General features: G+C 43.9%; 1 protein-coding gene across 2 annotated transcripts in view; it reads right to left on the bottom strand.

Moving 5' to 3' along the window:
* Positions 1 to 15,303: 15,303 nt before the first annotated feature.
* cdh7a (cadherin 7a) overlaps positions 15,304 to 25,178 on the bottom strand; it is a 200,161-nt gene continuing 190,286 nt past the window's right edge. For both annotated transcript variants that reach the window (XM_015975712.3, XM_070553097.1), the window contains one exon: positions 15,304 to 15,963. In XM_015975712.3, coding sequence (XP_015831198.1) covers positions 15,449 to 15,963 — 515 coding nt within the window. In that variant the 3' untranslated portion in view covers positions 15,304 to 15,448. The remainder of the gene's footprint in view (positions 15,964 to 25,178) is intronic.

The following is a 25,178-nucleotide window of genomic DNA, read 5'->3' as shown; positions in this document are numbered from 1 at the left end:
AGTATTTTAATCCATTCGAGGGACAGGGTCAGCAGTAGTGTGATGTTAATAGTAGTTTTCAATGATGAGAGGAAATGGCGTTTCTTTAGGGCGCTCTTTTGGGAGACTACAAAGTGCCGTGAACCACGGCATTGTGGGGGAATTTTCACTGCATTTTCCAGGTTTGAGTCAGGAGCAGATTGGAACAATAATTCAGCCCTGGAATATCTCTGTATGTCCAGGTGGGTGGGGTAGGGGAGTGCCAACAATGACCAGGAGCACACCGGCCGTTCTGGATTGACAGTCCACCTCTGTTGAGTTCGAAAACAACTATTTTAAAGCAGCATGCTGCGTTTTTCATTTTCCTTCTGCTTCATCAGCAACTTTTCCATCTGTACAAATGTCTGTCTGGCAACCTATCCATCCATTTTCATCCACTTATCCGGAGTCAGGTTGCGGGAGCAGTAGTCTAAGGCAAGAGGCCCAGACTTCCCTCTCCCCAGCCACTTGGCCAGCTCCTCCGGGGAAATCCCAAGGCATTCCCTGGCCAGGTGAGAGACATAGTCCCTCCACCGTGTCCTGGGTCTACCTTTAGGTGTCCTTCCGGTTGGACATGCCCGGAAAACCTCACCAGGGAGGCGTCCAGGAGGCATCCTGACCAGATGCCCGAGCCACCTCAACTGGCTCCTCTCGATGTGGAGGAACAGCGGGTCTACTCCGAGCCCCTCCTGAATGATCAAGCTTCTCACCCAATCTCTAAGGGAGAGCCCAGAAACTCTTCAGAGGAAACTCATTTCGGCCGCTTGTATCCGCGATCTCATTTTTTCGGTCACCACCCAAAGCTCATGACCATAAGTGAGGGTAGGAACGTAGATCGACCTGTAAATCGAGAGCTTTGCCTTCTGACTCAGCTCTCTCTTCACCACGACAGACCGGTACAATGCCCGAATCACTGCCGATGCAGCACCAATCCGCCTATCAATCTCACGCTCCAGTTTTCCTTCATTCATGAACAAGACCCCGAGGTCCTCCACTTGGGGCAGGACCTCATCCCTGACCCGGAGAAGGCATTCTACCCTTTTCCGAATCAAGACCATGGTCTCAGATTTAGAGGAGCTGATTCTCATCCCAGCTGCTTCACACTCGGCTGCGAACCGCTCCAGCGAAAGCTGGAGATCACGTTCTGATGAAGCCAACAGGACCACGTCATCTGAAAAATGCAGAGACCTGATCCTCAGGCCATCAAAACGAATGCCCTCCACACCTTGGCTTCACCTAGAAATCCTGTCCATAAAGGTTATGAACAGAATCGGTGACAAAGGGCAGCCTTGGCGGAGTCCAACTCTCACTGGGAATGAGCCCGACACTGCCGGCAATGCAGAACAAGCGCTGACACCGGTCATACAGGGACCTAACAGCCCATATCAGAGGGCCTGGTAGCCCATACCCCCAGAGTACCCCCCCCCCCCCCCCCCCCCACACACACACACACACACACACAGGGTCCCCCAAGGGTCACGATCAAACGCCTTCTCCAAATCCACAAAACACATGTAGACTGGTTGGGCAAATTCCCACGCACCCTCCAGGATCCCCCTAAGGGTATAGAGCTGGTCCAGTGTTCCACGGCCAGGATGAAAACCACATTGTTCCTCCTGAATCTGAGGTTCAACAATCCGACGGACCCTCCTTTCCAGAACCCCTGAATAGACCTTACCAGGAAGGCTCAGGAGTGTGATCCCCCTGTAGTTGGAACACACCCTGCGCCCCCCCTTTTTAAATAAGGGGACCACCACCCCGGTCTTCCAGTCCAGTGGGACTGCCCCCGATGTCCACGCAATATTGCAGAGCCCTGTCAGCCAGCACAGCCCCACAACATCCAGAGCCTCAAGGAACAACGGGCGGATCTCATCCACCCCTAGAGCATTGCCACAGAGGAGCTTTTTAACCACCTCAGTGACCTCAGCTGGCAACACCAGCTAATATAATTTCTGATTGATTCAAAACCAGTCAGCAAGAGTTAACCACAAGTCCTGCCCAGTGACCCTAGTAGGCCACTTTTGAGTACATACAAGTACTCGGTTGGTCCCTAAAAGTGGTCATTTTGGGCAGGCTCAGGGAAATGGAGACAAGTGTGCTTGAACCCACCTGCCTGTGAGCTTTAGGTTGGGGAGGAGCCCTTGACACGAAGGATAAGAGTCTCCACATTTCTTCAGTAACAGAAACAGTTTATTTTTTCACAGATGCTTGATGTGTCTGAATCCACTAAATCATTTTGAATGAACTGATTGGTTTGTTGTTGTTTTTTTCCAGGAGACCAGCTGAGGTCCCACAGCTCCATTGTCCTTACATTTATCTTTTCATGTTTGACCTTCTAAAAACCGAATCATCGATTGTTTATCTTGTTTCACCTTTTCTCTCTCGCTTTCCCACATCTTTGTCCAGTTCCTTCTGCGTTTTGAGCGAACCAGTCATGTTTCAGTTAGAATCATTACCTATCTGATTGTTTGATGTTCAGTTTCTCTGCTTTTACACTGTATTACCATAATCTTGCCTCGGTGACCTACTTTCTCTTCCTCCCTCGCTGTTCCCCAGGCGCTGGAGGAGCGGGCTGTTGCACTTCTCACACCACACCTCTCAAGAGAATTATTTATAATGCCCAGGTCTGGGACCGGTCTAATTTTAGTGAAACTTTAGAGTACACAAACCTGAGGTCTGACATTTCTCTTGCTGAAGGCAGGCAAACTGCACAAGCTGCAGCGAGAGAGAGAGAGAGAGAATAAAACATGGTGTTGCAACAGCCTTTGATCTTCCTCTCCCCCCTTTTCTCATTTTCAAAGGACCAACGAGGAGTCGTCCAGCTGATGGCGGACCACGAGCCACAGACCGGCACCGCTGGATAGACTGATCGAAGATTATTTGGTGCTTGACTTTCTTTGGAGTTTTGACTCATGGTGGGTGATCGCAGAAATGAATATTCACCCAAATCCATAAATATGCAAAGACCTAGTTTTCCTTTGGCTTAGAGATAAGCTCACATTTCGATTGATTTCTCTGCCTCAGCGCTTAAGAGGAAAGTTTTATGCTTCCCTGCAAAAAAATGTTTACCGTTGTTTGTTATCCTAAACACTTCCTAGAGTTTAAACCTGCAAAGAATAATTATAATTAAAGAGATCGTGCTTTCAGCAGCAACTGTATGAAAAATGATCTCATATGTCTAAAAAAGCAGCAAAAGTAGAGAGAATGATTTCTTTAACATGAAGCCGAGAGGTCAGACTCTATTAGCAACGTTCCAGCAGGCAATCTGAGGGAAAGCGTGTTCCTCATCTCGCTGAGAGTCTGTGAAAACGGCCACCTCTTTGTCGGGGCAATTTGTTGATGATCCACGGTTATGATAAGAATTGAGTGTAGTGTTTAAAGCCAGCTGGGGCCTCCACAGCCGAGGCAACACAAGCAATCAGCCGAGGTCCAGATCCAGCGGCTGATAGCATAACGCCTCTGATTGCCGTAGCTAGCAGACGGCGTTTAGGACACTTACTGCTGATTTTGATCGACAGCTGCTCAGTCTGGGTCTACATTTGGTCGAAGCTGCTGTCAAGGATGGAGTTTATATCAAAGAGAATTCCACAGAGAACATGAAGTGATCTTCCCCCCCAAAAAATTTGGAATTCTCCTCTGTTGGGAAAATCAGGTTCAGCCACATTGAAAACGCTTTCGATCTGTTTTGAAGACGACCAGAATGAGTCGTGTAATAAGCCACACTGACACAGATCACCAACCTTCTGGAAACTTGTAATTTTTTTGTCCAGCAGAGTCAAAATAACCAAATAATATGAGGCCTAATATTCACTTTCTGTACTTAATCTAAGGGGAAAGTTAGTTTCTCACTGTTTAAAGGGACCATAAAGAAGTTTGACAGTCAAAACATGTATAGAAATAATACATTTCTTCTTCATGCATTCTCCTGCGATGCCCTGGTCCTGTAGAATGAGCCCTGGCATTTTTACTGTGATTGCCTGTTTTTCTGTAAAATCACAGAAAGAGAGATGCTCGGGTCGAGCAGGCTGCTTCATGCGCGTTCACGCTCAGGCATAGCCCGTAGCATTTGCCATCAGTAGCTTTAGCAGCAGTGAGTGAGGTAGTGCCAACTCAGCGACTTTGTCGCTGTTCCTAATGCCTAGTGAGGAACCCATTTCTGAGGACCCTTAGCTACTTTCTGTAGAACTTTCTTCTAGATATTTTCTGCAAATTAGCAACAAAATAGCCATTTTTGCTCCGAACCGTTCTTTGGATTGACGTTGTTTCAGGTGTCATCAAGGATATAAAAGTTACAGATACAGAGAACATTACTGGTGCTTTAGCTAAACTAATAAGATGTCTGAGTCTTATGCTGAAGACCTAGGTTCAATTCCAGGTGTGAGCAAAGTTTGCTATTTGGAGTTTCTTTTTTACATTAATGATAATTTTTTTACAGTAATAAGATGCCCAAATTTTTATTTGACACTCGCCAAAAGGCATTGAATTCACGGATAAAAAAAGATGTGCGTTCAACTTTCGTTTTGGAACAATTTTCCAAGCAAGGGAAGGGAATGCAGGAGGACTGACCCATCATGAACCTTTGTCGGCTGTGCTGCAGAGAAAGGTACAGAACCAAATTATTTAATTAATTAGCTGTGTGTTCTCCTGTCCTCTGTCCTCTGGGCCACACACACACACACACACACACACACACACACACACACACACACACACACACACACACACACACACACACACACACACACACACACACACACACACAACGCACGTTCGGCTGGCCGACGAGAAAGTGCAGCTGCAGAGACAGAGGCACATTATTTTTATTCATTTGCTGTGTTTTTCTGTCCTCCGGGCCACACACACACACACACACGGGACCGTCTCAGCTGTTATTTTCATTAAGGAGTGTGCACGTACAGCATGAGCGCCTCGTGCACGAGCCTACCATTGAAGCTGCCGTTACGCTTTTGGCCTGAGGGGGCAATCGCGAGCATAAAAATTCAAAAGTCCGAAAAGTCCCTTTAAAGCACAAACTTATGAGAAAATTGACAAATTTGCAGTAGGAAACAAACGGTGTTTAAGGTTGCCTGCATCAACACTGGAGTGAAATTTGTACTCATTTTATGCAAATTTTCTTGGCGTGCTTTAGACACAAAGAATCTTAAATTCTGTCTTACCTCTCTTTTCCAGCTGACACGTGTGCGGCGTGTAACAGAGACATTTTACCCGTGAGCTCCGTTCCATCCTGGGGTGTTTCAGACATGAAACGGGAACAAAAGCATTCCACACAGCTGGTCCCGCATGTCACTAAATCACGTGTGGTTTCAGAAGTTCACATGATAACGAGCAAGAAAAAATGGCAGAAAACATCCACAAAAGGTCTACGGTTTAATTTCTGTTCTGCTTACCTCAGCTAAAAAGGTTTCACAGGAAATGACGTAATTTTTTTTTACTAAGCAACTGGAAATCTGCACAGGACTTTTATTTTGAAAGTTTTGGGATATTTTACACTGCTTTTGTGATTGACGTCCTGTGTGGCCCAGTCTGAACTGTGGAGTTTGATGTGTTCTGGAAGCGCAGTGCATATAAAATTAGACTCGAAACATAAACAATGCATCCTTATACTTCTGGGACTCGTCCAAAGCTAAATGCTTCATGGCCAGTGGAAAGGAACTCGACTACTATAACCACGGCTAATTGCCCAGATGTACATTTTGCAGCGATTACCTGTTTGATAGAAAGGAGGGGTTAGACCAATCTATAGATTTTTCCTTTTAATTTTTATAAAAAACGTCCTCATTTACATTAGTCAGATTAAAATTTAAAATTTGAAAAAATGTTTTAACAATCGTAAACCACGCCCACTTTGATCGATCATTACCATAATGATTTTGTAGCCCCAAGACTCTATCATGATGACAACCACTGAGTTTCATGCAGATCCAATTAGCCTGTTCAGCAGTATAAATTCTTCCTATTTATAGCACCCCCTATTGTTGAATCAAGCTAAAAATAAACATTTACACTTGAATTGACCTTAGGTGCGGTTGTTATAAACAGCTTTAAAAAAAATGTCAATCTTTTAAAGTTACACTAAAAAAACGTTTTCATTCGAAATACATTATTTTAAAAAGTCATATTTCCAAAAATAACTAAAATATCAAAAATCAGTCCTCATCATTTTGGTCAGCCGCTCGTCCCCTCTTAATCAGGCAAAGTTTTGACTTGGTTTTGTTTGACGGGCGGGAGGAGTTAACATAAGTACGTTTGACATGTTTTGCAAGTTTATACAAATTTGCATGAGTAAATTTTTTTTAAATACTCATCTAAATTTGACTGACTCATTGAACTTACAGAATGAGATCATTTGTTTTTTTACTGAAGAAATTAGGAGAAAATTGCCCAAAACTTTTTTGGGTACAACAGTGCCACCTATTGGACGAAATTCAAATAAATTTCTGTGATTGTACACTGGTGTGGAAAACCTCTTTGCTCCCTTCCTGGTTTCTTATTCTTTTGCATGTTTGTCACACAAAATGTTTCTGATCATCAAACACATTTAACCATTAGTCAAAGATAACACAAGTTAACACAAAATGCAGTTTTGAAATTATTGTTTTTATTATTTAGGGAGAGAACAAAATCCAAGCCTACATTGCCCTGTGTGAAAAAGTAATTGCCCCCCTTGTTAAAAAATAACCCAGCTGTGGTGTTTCACATCTGAGTTCAATTTCTGTAGCCACCCCCCATGCCTGATTACTGCCACACCTGTTTCAATCAAGAAATTGCTTAAATATGAGCTGCCTGACACAGAGAAGTAGACCAAAAGCACCTCAAAAGCTAGACAATTGAGACAATGCCTGTTGGGCTTGGAACCCTAATAAGGAATGAAAATGGCTTCTTATGGTAAATGAACAACCATCTGCCTCATCTATGAGGTATGTTATCTAAATATAAGATCATTCACTTGCAATACCCGGGCAAGATGTTCCATATTAAAAAGGGAGGTTGTGATGTATAAAAGCCCTGAAAACAGAATAATAAACCTACAGTGGGCTGTTTGCTGTTAACTTCATCATGAAGATCACTCCTGGTGGTCACAATCCCTCAGAAGTTTAGTCTTTGCAGGTTCAAAGCTTTGGAAACGATGTCATTACCTGTAAGAAGTTATATTTACCAAGCAGAAATGCAAAACAAATCCATTGCAATCTCTTGCATCACTGTGAATTATGCTCTTTTGTATTCATGAACCTGGAAACAGCACAAGACCAAAGCTGTTTTCTAACAGACTCAATATCTTTTTTGTCGACATTGTTCTTAAAAAGAAATCCAGAAGCTAGACACTAGGAATAATTTTCAGATTTTTGATGCCTTTTTAATTTCAGATTGGGATTACAATCTGCTGGTGATGGTTAAGTACCTAATAGCCACAAATGCTCTGGGGCAGTCTGATAGGCCAGGCTGCCGTTTGTGCCACTGACCACTCCGACCACCACCAACTTAGGCAAGTCAGGTGAGGTGTCCTATCCAAGGACACAACCGCAGAGTTCCCTGGAGGGAGCTGGGATCATTCTGGTATTCCTCCAGTTACTGAACAACTGGCTGTACCTTCTGAGCTACTGCCGTGCCATGTCAATGGAGGCATTATGGTCTGGGCCAGGTCATTTGTAGCTTTGAGTTGAGAATTAAAGCAGAAAATTCAAGAAGAAGAAAGAAAATAGCAGAATATTGAGTCTTCAGCAACAAAACAGCCCAAAGTTATCAAATGGTTCTTTTAAAGGAGCATTTATAGCGTCAACGTCCGCTGGGAAGTGTTTGGGTCGTCATGGTAATCCAACCGAGGGTGAATGATTTTTATAAGGAATCAAATCCTCAATCAAGACTTAAAATATCCGTTTCTTGTTTTGTTAGTTATCCAACAGGAGACACAAAAACTAAAGCTTTTATTTTTTTTTATTTAGAAGAAGAAAGAAGAAAAGATCTTTTCTATGGCGCCTCTCAAGATAAAAATTACGAGGCGCTTCACAAAAATAAAACATTTAAAATATAAAAAAGAATTTAGAAAATGATTAAACATATGTTTAAACTTAGCAAAAATAAACAATTATGATTAAAAATGTAAAGAAAGAGAGAGAGTGAATAGGAAAGAGGGAAATCAGTGGATCCCGAGGAAGGTGGAATAGGTGCGGAGAGCAGAATAAAGAGAGAGTGGTGATGAAGGTCACACCAAAACCAGCCTGAACAAGTGAGTCTTCAGCTGCTTTTTAAAGGAGACCACTGAGTCCACTGATCTCAGGCTCAGGGGGAGAGAGGTCCAGAGTCTGGGGGCCACAGCAGCAAATGATCTGTCACCTTTGGTTTTTAGCCTGGTGCTGCACAACCATTAGGCTTTGGTCACTGGACCTCAGGGATCTGCTGGGGGTCTAGGGACTGAGAAGATCACCAATGTATGATGGTGCTTGTCCATGTAAGGCCCTATAGACCAGAACCAGGATCTTAAAATGAACCCTGAAGTTGACTGGCAGCCAATGAAGCTGGAGGAGAAGCGGGGTGATGTGGGTGTGTTTGGAGGACTTGCACAGAAGCCGAGCACAGGCCTTCTGAACCACCTGCAGACGGTTCAGGGTGTCCCACTGCAAGCGCAGGAGGATTGGACCCAAAACGCAGAACATCACACAACTCAAGGCTGGAGAGGTTGTATAAATAAATCCTTTTATTAGGATGATAAGCTCAAAAACAAAAACTGCAGGACTCCAAGCCAAAATTCTAAATTTCAAAAAGTCATAAACAAAAGCTCACTCATGAGCCAGAATCTATAGTTACTAGAGAGGGGGGGGGGGGGGGGGAGCAACACTGACGAAAGACAACCGATAACATATTGAGACGCAGACAGGGTTATATACACAGGGGCTGGGTGATTAAGGGAATTGGACACAGGTGAGACTAATAACAGAGAGGAGGAGCAGAACGGAGTAGGGGAGGAAACCAGACCTAAACTGGGGAAGGAAGCATACATGAACCAAAGGGAGATACTGACTAAATAATACAAACATAACGAAAACCTAATGATAAGTGGGGTAACTAGAAAAACTTGAGGGAAACCTGGTGGGAGCTGGAGACAAGAAGGGGCACAGGAAGCTTGGGTACACATGAGGGGGATCCTAGAGGGACACCTGGGGGGGTTGGGGAACAAAAAGAGCACAGAAGACTAGAGGGACATCTGGAGGGGTTGGAGACCTAAAGGGGCACAGGAACTTCAGGGGAACACCTAAGGGGAAAACCTGGAGTGGGCTGGGGAACACAAGGAGACACATAAGGGGATCCTATAGAGGGCTGGAGAACACATGAGGGGGACGCAGGACGCAGAACATGACAGTACCCCCACTCCTCAAGGGGCGGATACCAGATGCACATAAGACAAGCACAAGACACAAGCACAGGATGAAGAACAGGTGACCACAGGGGCGACGAGAGACCTAGGGAGTCCGGAGCCAGGAGGCACCAGGGGGACGAGGAACCAGGGACCAGGGGCCTCTTGGAGGCCGGCGACGGGGAACCAGGAGCCGGGACATGGAGACTCTGGGGGCCGAGGGGACGAAGACACAGGAGGACGAGGGGACAAAGACACGGGAGGCTGAAGGGACAAAGACTCTGGAGGGGGCCGAGGGGACGAAGACACAGGAGGACGAGGGGACAAAGACTCTGGAGGAGGCAGAAGGGACGAAGACTCTGGAGGAGGTAGAAGGGACGAAGACTCTGGAGGAGGCTGAAGGGACGAAGACTCTGGAGGAGGCTGAAGGGACAAAGACTCAGGAGGAGGGTGAGGGTGAGGAAGGGACTCTGGGTGTGGATGAGGAGGAGGAAGGGACGAAGATACAGGAGGCTGAAGAGGGGACACAGGAGGATGAAGAGGGGACTCTGGAGGATGAGGATGAGATGGGGACTCTGCAGGAGGGGACTCTGGAGACGGGGACTCTGGAGATGTGGACTCTGGAAACGAAGACCCTGCAGGCGTGGACCCTGCAGAGGTGGACCCTGCAGGCGTAGACGAGGACTCTCGGACCGGCTGGGCCGGGGGCGGAGCCTCTTTGACAGGCAGAGCCGCTGCAGGCAGGGCCTCTTGGACAGGCTGAGCCGCTGCAGGCAGGGCCTCTTGGACAGGCGAAACCGCTGCAGGCGGGGCCTCTTGGACAGGCGGAACCGCTGCAGGTGGAGCCTCTTGGACAGGCGGAGTCGCTGCAGACAAAGCCTTTTGGACAGGCTGACCAGCTCTGATCTCCGGGACGAGGAGGAGATAAGGCTGAGCTGGCAATGATGACGGGTGGAGCTCGGGCTGAGGTGTCAGAGCAGGAAACACCCGGACAGCCGGTGCTGCTCTGACCCCAGGAGACTTCTGGCTATGGTTGCGACGTCTTCGACAAGAGGAGGTTCGGCCCATCAGAGGTGCAGAGATGGCGCCGGTAGCAATAGAGGAAGATGAGTGACAGCCCACCAGAGATGAGGAGGTAGCGCTGTCTGGACCAGATGAAGGTGTGGTGGTTCGGCCCATCAGAGGTGCCGAGATGGCACCGGCTGAACCAGAGGACGATCAGGGACGACAGCCCTCCCGAGACGAGGAGGTGGCGCTGCTTGGACCAGACAACGGTGGAGTGGTTCGGCCCATCAGAGATGTAGGGATGGCACAGGCTGAACCAGAGGATGATGACGAATGACAGCCCACCAGAGATGAGGAGGTGGCGCTGCCAGGACCAGATGAAGGTGGGGTGGTGAGAACGGCAGATGATTGCGGGTAGCAAAAAGTTTCTTGAAGCTCCTTAGCAAAGGCCCAAAAGGAAACCGTTCTTATAGGGTACTGCTCGAAGTAGAAAGTTGCCCACCGCAGAGCTTTTCCTCCCAAACAGATCACCATGTAGGAGACCTTGTCAAACTCAGAGAAAGCCAGGTCAAGGCAACGAGCACAGTCCCGAATGAACTGCCTGCAGCTGGCCAGGTCGCCGAAATACAGTGGAGTGAAAAACTATTTGCCCCTTCCTGATTTCTTATTCTTTTGCATGTTTGTCACAAAATGTTTCTGATTATCAAACACATTTAACCATTAGTCAAAGATAACACAAGTTAAAAGTTCAACTTTTGTCTCATCAGTCCACAAGGTATTTTCCCAAAAGTCTTGGCAATCATTGAGATGTTTCTTAGCAAAATTGAGACGAGCTATAATGTTCTTTTTGCTTAACAGTGGTTTGCGTCTTGGAAATCTGCCATGCAGGCCATTTCTGCCCAGTCTCTTTCTTATGGTGGAATCGTGAACACTGACCTTAATTGAGGCAAGTGAGGCCTTCTAAAGAACTCTTTAGAAGTTGTCCTGGGGTCTTTTGTGACCTCTCGGATGAGTTGTCTCTGCACTCTTGGGGTAATTTTGGTCGGCCGCCCACTCCTGGGAAGGTTCACCACTGTTCCATGTTGTTGCCATTTGTGGATAATGGCTCTCACTGTGGTTCGCTGGAGTCCCAAAGCTTTGGAAATGGCTTTACAACCTTCACCAGACTGATAGATCTCAATTACTTTTGTTCTCATTTATTCTTTAATTTCTTTGGATCTTGGCATGATGTCTAGCTTTTGAGGTGCTTTTGGTCTACTTCTCTGTGTCAGGCAGCTCATATTTAAGTGATTTCTTGATTGAAACAGGTGTGGCAGTAATCAGGCATGTGGGGTGGCTACAGAAATTGAACTCAGGTGTGAAACACCACAGTTGGGTTATTTCTTAACAAGGGGGGCAATTACTTTTACACACGGGGCAATGTAGGCTTGGATTTTCTCTCCCTAAATAATAAAAACCATCATTTCAAAACTGCATTTTGTGTTTACTTGTGTTATCTTTGACTAATGGTTAAATGTGTTTGATGATCAGAAACATTTTGTGTGACAAGCATGGAAAAGAATAAGAAATCAGGAAGGGGGCAAATAGTTTTTCACACCACTGTGAAGGGGCACAGAAACCTCAGGGGAGCACCTAAGGAGAAAACCTGGAGTGGGCTGGTGAACACAAGGAGACACATAAGGGCAGGACGCAGAACATGACACAGGGATGTTTTGCTCAGACATGTGAAAAACAAGTTGCAGTAGTCTAAGTGTGAGGAGATGAAGGTGTGGATAACTGTCTCAAGTTTAGAGCGGGACAGAATGGGACTCAGCTAAGCAATGTTCCTGAGATGGAAGAAGGAAGAACGAACAAGAGAAATGACATGAGAATCCAGGGTTAGAGCTGGGTCAAAGGTCACACCAAGATTCCTGACAGAGGGATTGATGTGAGAAGAAAGCTGACCAGAGTCTCTGGCTTTGAGAACCAGCTTGTCTGGGGCACAGATGAGGATCTCAGTCTTATCTTCATTCAGCTGTAGAAAGCTCCCAGCCATCCAGGTTTTAATGGAGTCTAAGCAGGTGTGTAACAGCTGCAGCTTAGACATCTCATGGGGCTTAAAGGAGATGTACAGTTGGATGTCATCTGCGTAAAGATGGTAGGAGATTCCTTTGAAGGAGCTCGGACTCGTGGGTACATTTTATGAATGGCTGGGTCAAATGGGACTTATGGTGTAATTGCAAACATATATTGTCACAATTTTCTTCCAATCTACTCTCAAAGTTGTTTCATGTTACTAATGCATGAACATACAAGAAGAGTTTGAGACAGGTTAGAGAAAAAAAAATTCTAACTATTTTGAGAAATAAAAATTGCAGATAATGAAAGCTTTTTCAAGATTTTAATGATGTGACAGAGAGTCTGAGATGCTCGAAAAAGAAATTTGGGACCCTCACAAACTTTACTTTGGATACTTATTTGAGAAAAAGATTAACCTGATTTATCACAGACTGATTAAGAAAAAAAAATCATATAGTGTCTCTCAAGATAAAACCACAAGGCACTCAAACAAGAATTTCATTTAAAAATAGTCGTTGAGTCATATTGCGTATTTGACCTTTGTCTCAAAGGTCTCAGCAAAGGCACAAGGCATTTACCGTCTAGTCAAATTATTGAAGCATGAATTTCCAGAACACGTTCTGCTAAGCAGTTCAGATCGAGGCACACAGGAAATCAAACATAAAAGCAGAGTAAACCATCTGGAAACCTTTAAAATAAAAAAGTCACCTGCCCAATTTCCAGTTTCTTAACAAAAAATACGTCATTACCTGTGAACTCTTCATAGCCGAGATAAACAGAACTAAAAAACTGACCATTTGGATCCATGCTACCATCTTTCTCCATCTTTGTTCTCGCGTGAGCTGATGCAATCACACATGATCTTGAAATTCTCTGGTGAATTGGGGAGCATGCAGAACCAGCTGCATGGAACGCTTTAGCTGCCGTTTCTCGTCTGAAACGCACCCGGTGGGAAAGGACACTCACTGAGTTTGCGGAGAAAACGTGTTATGATACACTCTGCTTATGCATCAGGTGGATAGCCCGGATAAGATGGATTTGAGACAAAGGTCAGATACACAATATGACTCAACGACTATTTTTAAAGGAAATTCTTGTTTGACATTTTATTTTTGTGCACAAAATAAAAAATTCCAGCAAGATAAGAGCAAAGTCCTCGGACTTCAGGACACTCAGGGACGTTCTGAGACATTGTGAAAACTGTCACTGATGTTCTTTGGGGACTGGATTTAGCCCTTTTAAAGGTCACTGTGAAGACTTCAGTGAGTTACCAAGATAAATGTTGCATCGTGTACAACCCAAGTACTCGATTAAACACAATTCTTCATTCAAACCTTTGCGTCTCCGTCTTATTTTGATGTTGTACCTGTGATTCTTCCCTTCAGAATGTAAAATGAAGTCATGAATGAAAAAAAGCGTTACCCCCCCAAAAGGTAATGATTTGTCACAGGAGCTTTGGTTCTTAAACACACATATAATGGAGCTTCTTTTGACTGCACACTGCTATTAATTTGCAAAAAGCTCCTCAAATGACTGAAAATGAGTCTTGTAGTCATCACACGAACCCCGGTGGAGCGTGAACGCTTTGTCTCCATCAGGCCTTTCAACTCCAAGAGCCTCATCAGAAATAAAACATCCTTTCTTCCCACTTCTCTTCTTCACAGAATGTACTACCAGTTTTACAGTCAGTAATTATTATATGTTTGCACTTACTTGTCTCCGTTTATGTTCACATAACTAGGAAAAAGGAATTCAGCCTTCGAAGTAACTGAATGTCATTTTATTTTCAGCAAAAAGGATAAAAACATTGTTTGCACACTTCTGCCTCTTTAAAATAAATAATACTTATTGGTTGCACCCAACTGTAACAAAATTTTGCCACAACATGAGTATCATACAGGGTGTCCTTTTACCGTCAATATTCAAACCATACAGTTTTAAAAAAAATTGAATTTTAAATGACAATATATGCTGGACTTAGCAAACTACAGAAGCAAAATTAACTTACTTACACACCGCAACTTCAGCTTGGAAATAACTGCCATCTTAAAAACTTTTTTTTTAAACTTTCAAGTCTGGGTGAATGTCAAACACCACAGGAAGGGGTCCATTGGTGCAGCTTCTCGATGAGCCACTGACCTGGTGAAAAAACAGGACAACGAAACCCCAACAGCTGAGAAAATAGAAAGTCGGAAGTAGAAAGAGACCAAGACACGTACTACATCGCAACACCTGCAAACTGTAATGTTAGGAGAAGAGACATCATCCTGTTTCACCTTGTAGATACAGAAAACCATTTTTTATGATTCACATAACTTCCTTAGCATAAACAACTTGTTTAAACTGCACCATGAGTAGAGTTAGGAGGTATGAACGAGTCCGAGGGTAATGTGGCTCTAGATGTAAAATTTTAGAAAAAACAGCCACTATTACCATAGTTCTGAAAAGGCAGAGAAAGGAAAAAAATGTTCTCATATTTAGTACGAGCAGCCGAGTGACCACCGATTAGCTGCCAGGGGGACAGCATTTCATGAGAAACTTTTATGTTTTTTAGCACAAAGATTGCAAAGGAATGCATCAAAGCAGCAGCGTTGGGCCTGTGCCCATCACTGGAGTGAAAGGACAGGTGCCTCGTCATAAAAAAACACACACACACACACACAAAAAAAAAAATACCGCTTCAACATGTGATGCATTTTGCAGTCAACGGCTGGAATCGAGCCCAAATGTGAAACCTTTAATGTCTTTTGCACACAAGGCTTCCTCCTCAGTCGAGCCACTTTTTGAAGTCTGTGTCAAAACTCGCCATAGCACGCTTTTGAAAATCCATACAGGCAGGTAAACAAACCAAAAATCTTTGAAGTCAAAGAGTTTTTTGCTCAATCTCTTGTGTTGTCTTTGAATCTCTTTCCTCCGATGCACTAAGGCGGACAAAATGGTTTTCCTTGACAATATATTACTTGGATGTTTTAGAGTTTAGGAGGAATGCTTCGTGGGCTATGAGAATACGCCGCTGCTGTCACTGTTGCCATAAAGATCGGCCAGCTTTTTAAAGCGTGGTCCCCAATTGCTCAGATAGTCGTAGTTCTGATCCGAGTCTGTACTTAGAGACTCCAGAGAGCTTAGTGACTCGGCCACAGAGCCGCTGCCTTCAAAAGCATACGTCTGCAGAGAGTCGTACGGAGGTGCTGTTGGGTCCACGTCGGCATCCTTCAACCGCTCCCAAATAAACTCCCGAAACACCACGTTCTCCGGCAGGGACTTGTAGGGTGGGCGAGACACTGAGGTGTAATGAAAAAATGTGGGAGTATCTGGTGTGACGTCCCGCCGTACACTAGGATCTCGGACGATGTTGAGGTTGCGTAGGGTGACCATGTCAAAGGCCTCCGTGTCTTCCTCTCCTCCTCCCTCGTCATCATAACGGACAATGTTCTCCCTGATGTCCCTCTCCTCATCAAGAATAAGAGGCTGCTTCCTCCTGCGGCGCATCGTCACAATTAGCAGAACCATCACTGAAAAGAAAGAGAAAGACCTGAGTCAATGGATGGTGACCATTCTGAGTGAATCAGTCAACTGAAATGACGATTGTCTTTCCTTATTTGGAATTTTAAATATTTTACAAGAAAAGAAAGTTAAGAAAAAAATGAAAACATTATTTTAAATTAGGATTTTGTTTTTAAATTGACTTCTACATTAAGTGACAAGTATTTCACATGTTGAGAGAATTTTGTTGCATTTTGGCCATGTATGCTAACTAAGCTACAAATGTTTTCTGATCTGAAAGAATCTTGCAACATGTGGAAAATATTTACATTCAACATAGTTGCAGGAAGTCAGACACATGTTGCAATACAAGCAAGACAAGCCAAGCTCTTGTCTGGCTCTACTTTTTTGCAGATGATATGCTGTGTTACATGACAGATGCATCGTCACAAGGTAGCACACTGGGCCCACAGGTTGATTTAAAGACATTTATACATATTTATCAAAGTCAAAATTCTCCATGAGTAAAAAATAAAAGTGAAAACAAAAAATTTATTGCCACATTTTGAAATCAACTTGTAGACAATGGTTGCCAATTTACATCAAACCACTTCATGCTTTAAAGTGTCCAGATGGAAGTATCACAAACCTAATAACTGACAAAAACAAGACCCTTCACCCAAGGCTTGCTTTTCTTATATCAAGATCTTTAACACACACACACACACACACACACACACACACACACACACACACACACACACACACACACACACACGCGCGCACACACACACGCACACACGCACACACACACGCACACACACACACACGCACACACACACACACACACACACACACACACACACACACACACACACACACTTCAGTCACACTTAATCACTGTTGTTGTCCTTTTGCAAAGAAAATGTTGAAAATTGAAATATTGGTAAGAGACATTACGAGTCGACAATATCAGTCATATCAAACATATTTCATATTTCTGGTTATAAAGGCTTATGGGTAAATTTACTGTTTGACGGAGTAATGGCAAAAAGCTGTCATTCAGTAGCCTCAGTTTAGAGAGATGGCTTTCAGTTTTGACCAGACTGATGAGCTGACATCTAGTGTATCATTACAATATAAAAAAAAAATACATTGTTAAAAATTCTATGTGAACACAAGCATATAAACCCATACACCATTAGTTTATGTGCTTTTAGAGAATCGTATTAAGTGCTAGCTACTCTTTGTGCTAATTTATCTTGCAAAACTGCTAAATAATTCTGAAGAGCTGAAATTAGACTAAAAACTGCGTTTTGAGTTTTGAATTTAAGAGGTCAGCTGTACATTTTGCCTTTGACTTGTTTGAACTAGCCCAGGAACCTGCAACCTTTACAGCTACTAGTGCAATATTCTACTCAAATGCTCCAAAACAGGCACATTATTATTTAACATTTATTATTATTACTATTATTATTATTATTATTATTATTATTATTATTATTAACATTTCTTTAAATTTCCACTTAGAAAGCCTTAACTGTGAACAAACAGCTAATAATTGTAGAAAAACACTAAAACTAAGAACTCAGAATGGTTGCAGAAGATGCCAAAAAGATTTATGGTGGAAAAAGGGTGCTGACAGTCATGAATAAACAGTCTAAATATTAAGCTGAGTGCGCAGAGCGGAGCCTTTGATGTGATAGACTGTAATATGCCTGTTTGTGTTTTCCACCACCCACATTTTGCTTTCAGACTTGTTCACAACTCCACCAAAAAGGAATCCATGGGCCTCTGAGATGGTACCGAAGCCCTCCTCCACTCCCTGCTCCCTCTCCTATACATTATTGCTAAAAATAACCCCATGCCCAAGCAAACTGGCAAATGTCTAATGATCCTCTATCCATCAATGTCAACCTGGTGCCAGTGAAATATTGTTCCATGGGTCCATATTTCTTTTCCTGCTCTAGCTGCAGAGAGGGAGGCCCTGGAACCAGGATTCAAACGCCTCTTCATGCTCCTTAATAACGGGGAGAGGAGAGCGTCAGCAGAGGAATGGGCAGCTCTCATATCATACAAACGTAGATCTGATATCACCAGTTTGGGGGAAATAAAACCTGGAAAAGTCCCTGGGGTCAAATAGCCCTTCTCCAGGAAAGCCGCAACACTTTTAAGGATACAAAACACAATGCTAAACACTTTTGTGTGAGATTGTTTCCTCGTATTTCAGCCATCCGATACAGCGAAAGACAGCTAAATAGAATATTCCTGGTGCATTCCAGCAAAGCTCTTTAATGCTTAGAAGGCAACCGCGATGCATCAGGGACTGGAAATGGGCCAACAACATCCAGTTACGATCTTCTAGGCTGAGCAGGTGGATGCCCGAGAATACAAATGGCGCGTGTCAGACGACGGGAGTTTTTGTAAGACATGATTTCCGGCTCAGGCAGTTTAGCAGAAAGCGGCGCGCCACTGGTACGACAGGAAGCTCACGCCTCACTCTGGAGCACATGTACTGAAGATGTAAACCAGACAAACAGCAGAAGAAAGGCGGATCAATTTGGTGCTACAAAGGCTTTTGCTGTAATTGAATTGTTTAAATGATCTACCCCACACAATCGATAGTGAACAAGGTGAAATTTCTCTGCTGCCCTTTTCTTACCAGCAGGCATCACTTTCTCATTAGAGTATTTCTATATGTGCTGTGTGATGCAGGGCAACATGGGACTGATTATTTACTCACTTTGTAACCCCCCTCCTTCCTCACACACACACACACACCTAGTTTGTGTGTCTGTGCTGCAGTGCTGTTTAATAGAGATGTATTAATCAGCAGCTCTGACACAGTCAGATACAGAAGGAGGCGTCCGCTCCGTGTTGCGTTTCTGAACCGCCACCTCACAGCTGCACGCGTTTACTCATTCTGCTGAACTTTCAGTTGAGCTGTGGTCTTTTACATGATTTGTTTCTGTCCATAAATAGAAAGTTTCCTGCACCACACTGTTGATAAGATTTGGAAAGTGAAAACAAAAATGTTCCCACTGAATGAAATGATAGTGAAATGTTATCTGGGACCAGCAAATACTGTAAGAGGCAGCGAAAAGGACATATTTGGTTTTTACTTTACAAACATGATTGTCCAGGTGGAGGCAGAGATTAGTGATAGGACTTATGTTTTTTTCATGTGAGCCGTTCATTAGTCAGTCGTTTACCACAAAGAGCCGTTCAAAAGACTGGCTCCTTTGAACGAAGTGAAGCCAAGAGAGCGGGGTGGGGTGTGTGTGGTATTAAGAGCAACGTGTTCCTCCCCTGTCCGTGAGGGCGCACGGTGTTGGGTAGCGTTCCTCCTGCGTCCGTCAGGGCAGTGGGTGGGGTATGAGCAGGTGCAGTTTCCTGACTTCCGGGGAGGTTTGTTACCGGAAGACAAGATGAACGGCTCTCTACAGGGACTTGGCTTTCATCATTCACTTTGAAATCTCGTTCAAAAGATTGGATTCATTCGTGAACGTCACATCACTACCCCAAAGCTGTTCTGTCTCGCGGAGAAGGTAATTTGTGTGCATCTGTGTGAAACACGCATAGGAAAAAAAAAATGACAGAAAGAACGGCTTTTTCTCCGCAGAAAGGCTGGGCTCTCCCTTAGAGATAGGGTGAGAAGCTCGGTCATCCGGGAGGGGCTCGAAGTAGATTCGCTGCTCCTCAACATCGAGACGAGCCAGTTGAGGTGGCTCGAGCATCTGGTCAGGATGCCTTCTGGATGCCTCGCTGGAGAGGTTTTCCGGGCATGTCCAACCAGGAGGAGGCCTAAATGTAGACCCAGGACACGTTGGAGGGACTATGTCTCTCACCTGGCCAGGGAACGCCTTGGGATTCCCCCGGAGGAGCTGGCCCAAGTGTCTGGGGCAGGGGTCGGCAACCCGCGGCTCTGGAGCCTCATGCGGCTCTTCCATCCATCTGATGTTGCTCTCTGTGCTTGTAAAATAATGAATGGATATTTAAATAAAAAGCTTTATATTTTACTGCATTAATTTTATATCTGTATGCCAATTCTAAATGTAACAATTGTCTGCGTAAACCTGAACGGGTCCAACCCGGTCTTATTGTGAGACCGGGTTGATGCGTCACGCTTGTGCTTTCTGAGCTGAAGAGGATGTGAGATTCTGGGATTCTCCTCAGACGGCTCCTGGATGTGTCGCCACATTGGAGACAGGAACAAGTGCTATTCAGCCAAAGTTTCATAATCAAGGAACATTTTCTAAGTGACAAGTCTCTCTGAAAGACAGGGTTTGGAAAACGCTCGCTTCAGTCGGAGGAATCTTCCTGCATGCGCTCTGGTTCTGCGACGCGTTCCATGCCCCTCTCCACATCTTCAGCTCGCTGTGCACCGTACATAAGCGCTGACAGCGAGCGGCGCTGAGCGGTGTCCAGCTCAGATGTTCAGATGGGAATCTTTTCTTGAGCGATTTAGCTACATCTGCGATGTGCGAATAAAATGTCAGTTCGTCTGCATGCATCGGGGTAATTCTTTCTATTCTTTCTCCGTCAAAATAAACGGTCAAATACGGGAACTGTCCGGTCAACACAAGCCCTGCTTTTAACTGTTCTGTTTTCTTGTGAAAATTGTTGCAAAGAGATAAAATTTAACCAGAGCCATATATCCGTCACTGTAAATGAGGGAAAAACAAAATGATCAGATCCTTTTCTGACCTTCCCCACCTACAAAGTTTAATTACAACTATCAAACGTGACAGAGCCTGGATTTGTTTTCTGAACAGTCTAAACATGTTTTAAAAAGAAACGTATGACAAAAGTGGCATCTGCTCAGTAAAACCACCAACAGGGTGAAAAATATCAAAATATTGTAGGCAGAGACAGGCTACAACTTCTGGATCCACTTTATATAAATCGTTTTATTGATTATCGTCTTATGAAAGATAACTCTGATGTACACGAGCGACCGGTACTGGTTGCTGTTACCTGTTGTGATTGGTTAAAGCAGCTCTCTGCTGTCTGAGGGTAGGCCCCGCCCACAACGCCACAGCTACTGTGGCTCCGAGTGTTTTCTTTACTGTGGGAAACGGGTAATAATGGCTCTTTGATGGGAACAGGTTGCCAACCCCTGGGCTGGGGAGACGGGAGTCTGGGCCTCTCGACTTAGGCTACTGCCCCCGTGACCCGACTCCGGATATGCGGATGAAAATGGATGGATGGATGATAAAACTTCTCAGTTTAGAAGCAAAAGTCGAGTTGTCCTTTATCAAGAATAGCAATGGGTACCGAATTCGGTACTTTTTAAGGTACCGACCGAATTCCATAGTACCGACTGAGCACCGATTCACGTCATTTGAAACTGTGCCTCGTTTAGGTACCCATCCTTAATAATGAGAACTTGCCTAGACAGCTGCGCATGCGCAAGAGCGTTGTGTTGTCGGTCACTGCGAGCGAGTTGTAAACAGAGCAGCATGGTAGAAAGAATGCACGCTAAAGCTTGGGTCCACTTCACTAAATGTGATGGGTAACTGGGTGATGATGAAACCAGCGACAACGATCTAAGTGAGACATCCTCATCTTAATCTGCTCCGGTAGGTAAATAAAATGTTTAAGATAACGTTAGCTTGATATGTTAGCTTACGTTTCGCTAATGGTGCGTTCGCTTTCTCCTCGGAACTTCGACTTTCCGACTAGAAGAACATGAATGCGCTCTAAAGTTTGTCTTCACTTTATTAAATGCGACGGGTGATTGGGTGAAGATGAAACCAGCGACAACGATTTAAGTGTGAGGCATCATCGTTTTAATCTGCTCCAGCAGCTAAATAAACTGTTTAACGTTAGCTTGATAAATTAGCTTCCATTGCCACCATTGTTATCAGCTAATGGTGTGTTCGCTTTCTCCTCGGAAATTCTAACTTCCCAGTAGGAAAAATCAAATGAAAAAGGACGGCAAGAGGAATGAAGACACACAGTAAATTCAGTTCACAGTAAAGATGTTTGCTTCAGTTTAATTATCAGCTTATAAAACTACAAGGACAATGTTAAAATACAAACAGTTGTATGTTATTTATCGTGATATTTATCAAATATGGTTATTTATTGAGAAAAACATATATTTAATTATAAAAGAGAATTAAAACATTAAACACTCAAAAGTATCGAAAATTGGTACCGTTAAATACCGGTATTGATTCCTAGGTACCGGGAATTAGTACCAAATCGATTCAAATGTCAAAGGTACCCATCGCTAATCAAGAAGCCATGGATGATTGAGAACCTTCAAAAGCAAATTCGGAAGATGTTGATCCAGATATGGAGAAACTCATTCATGCGTTCACCTCCAGCAGGCTGGACTATTGCAATGGTCTTTTGACTGGTATTCCCAAAAAAGCTGTGAAGCAACTGCAGCTTTTTCCAAATGCTGCTGCTAGAGTCTTAACAAGAACCAAGAGAACCGAGCACATCACTCCTGTTCTTAAATCTCTGCACAGGCTACCAGTAAACTACAGGATCAATTTCAAAGTGCCACCACTAGTTTATAAATCACTCAGTGGCATGGGTTCAGAATACATGTTGGATCTTCTTACAGCTTGTAGAACCCCGGGCCAGAACCAAACTGAGTTTAGCTGCTTTTAGCTAGACCAATGTCCTTTAGTTCAATCTGTTGGAAATTTAGACAAAAACATTAAAAGTCAAACAAATCGAGCTCATTCCAGTTTGTATTTAACATTAAGATTGCCGTTTCTCTACTAGAATGATGAGAACAGTTTCTACAGATCTGGAGTTGAGAAACAATAAAGGGAAAGTTTGGTTGATCTAACTAAATGTGAACGTTTCAATCCCCACGAGCCCCCCCCCCCACCCACACACACACACACACACTCAGCTGTGTTTACTATAAACTTAAACTTTTTCAAAAAGCTCTGATTTCAAAAACAAAAGAAGCAACTATAATAACAAGCAACATCTGGAAATAAAGTGAGCAGGAAAACAAAAGTACTGTATCTGGTCACATAAAAGGTATCCTCACTGATAACTAAGAGGGAGGGAGTCGCCACCGCCGTCGCAGCAACAGACACATAAAATGAATCCCAATTGGAGCACACACTGGATTTAATCTTGCTCTTTAGGAATGATTCTAGAAGCTTCCTGAAGGATTCAGGAAGCTTCCCGATGTCAGCGTTAGGATCCGTCACACTGTTGACAGTACATCTGCTTCAGGACCCGAACTACCAACCGGGATTTGTGGCTTACAGAGGAAACGGTTCATCTCTGGGCTTTCAGTGTTACAAAACTAATTCACTCCTTACAGGGGGCGATATCTCCATGGCAACGTTTACAGGAAACCCAACTCACTCACTGAAGAGCAAGTAACCCGTTGTTGATCTTAGGAAAAGAAAAAGACTGCTACTGCAGTAAAGTATTCTCTCTACTATTTCTCTGAGGGTTTAGTAGTTCTGTTTGACTGAATAAGACAAAACAACAAAACACAACAGTACTGTTATTTAAATCAGATCACTGCAGAGAGACGGCGATGCCTCGTATGACGTCCTTCAGATTTTATTTCCTAGTCGGTGAAGTTTTGTTGCTTTCATCCTGCTGAGGTTCGGGTTTTCTCGGTAGAGATGCGATGCAATGATGCACAAAACGAAAACATTCAGACTTGAAGTTTTGTGTTGCCGTCCCATGAAAGTAGTTTGCAAATGGAGTAGTTGGATTTGAGTTAGGAGGTGAAAGGTGAATGCTGGCTAGGTGACCATTATCCTGCCATGTCTTAAAGCAGCAATAGCAAATCTGCTGAATAGGATTTGTTCTGTAAATTTGCTATTGCCACTTAAATGTATTGTTGAAGGGACAAAGAAAAAAAATGGTAAATTAACGGAGCTCCACAGGTTGATGGACCCTTTTTCACCTCACAAGCACTTTTTTCAATGAGCAGCTTGAAGCATTGAACAGGAGGTGTGGGGGGCTATGGCCATCAATGTGTTGTTATCATAATTAGTTTATTTTGTTGTTGTCGTCAATAAAAGTCTCCTAAAACATAATGATTGTGTTGATCCAGCTTCATAATGTGTTTCTGACATTTGTTGAAGTCTCTTTGGGGCATTTGTTTGTATTTTACCTTCATTTTCTAAAAGCTTTGAGCTATTTTTCTTGGTTCTCCCTGATGAGGTTTTTTCCTCAGGTATAAAAACGTGTTTTACACGAGTAAAGAAAAGACCAGTCCGTCAGAAAAAGCTGTAATGACAGTTTAAATAAATGTGTGTTTCTGCTACAGAGACAAATACAAGGACGCACACGGGGGACGCAAACAGAGAAGCATGAGACACAATCAGGCCTAGAGATGTTTGAAATGCGTCTGATAAGTAACTCTGAGTTTCAGATAGAAATAACTGTCTGGAGGTTTGGAGTGCTGCGTAATGTCCTAATTGGGCCTCCAGAGCACTGAGCCATACCTGACCTGTACTGAGGAGAGGGGGAGGACGGGCGGTAGATCTTAACGAGATAATGATCAGCTCAGTAGTTTAGATGTGTCTTCTAAAGTGGTTGTATCATTAAAAAAACTGAGCAAATGTGACATTTTTCAAAGCTCCGTTGTGTTCAGGCCTTTTTAGGAGCTATTAATGCAAGAAGCACAAGCTCAGTAATTAAATCTAAAAATATCAAGCTTTGATTGATGAGCACTCAGCTTATGAGCATGTAGAGTTAATGTAAATGCAGCTCTGAGTGGTTTATGGCCTGGCGGGTGAAAACAGCCCGTTTTCGATCATCTGTTATCACCGGCGCTCTCGGATAAACGAATGAATGCTGAGACACGAGGAGGAGCGGCGTTTAGGGGAAGCACTGCACATGCTACACGGGCTGCAGTTATTAGACTCTTGACGAGCCGAATCGTCGAAGCTACATGGAGTTAGTGTTCCTTTCACCTGATGAGAAAGGGAGATACTGATTGAGGAAAAGACGGGAAAGGGAGTGCGAAAAGCTGATTTGTGAGGGATGGCGTCTCAGAATGACAGAGGTGAGGCTCGATTGTCATCCTCAACAACACAATCATGTGCAATCACAGTCTCGATTGCTACCTATGGATCGAAAAAAAGGGGCTTGATGGAAAACTATCAATGGAGATAAAGAATAAAGGATCAGGAAGAGTGGACTCACACAGGCTGCTAACACGGGAGAAGGAGGAAGGCGGGGGAAGAGAGCAGGGGAAAAAAATGCTTAAAAAGGAAAAAGGGGGAAGAAGTTGCTAGTC

Source organism: Nothobranchius furzeri, chromosome 7 (assembly GCF_043380555.1).
Source record: "Nothobranchius furzeri strain GRZ-AD chromosome 7, NfurGRZ-RIMD1, whole genome shotgun sequence".
In the NCBI taxonomy this organism is placed as follows: Eukaryota; Metazoa; Chordata; class Actinopteri; order Cyprinodontiformes; family Nothobranchiidae; genus Nothobranchius; species Nothobranchius furzeri.
Note: the sequence above shows the minus strand (reverse complement) of the source record. Positions and strands in the feature narration are given on the sequence as shown.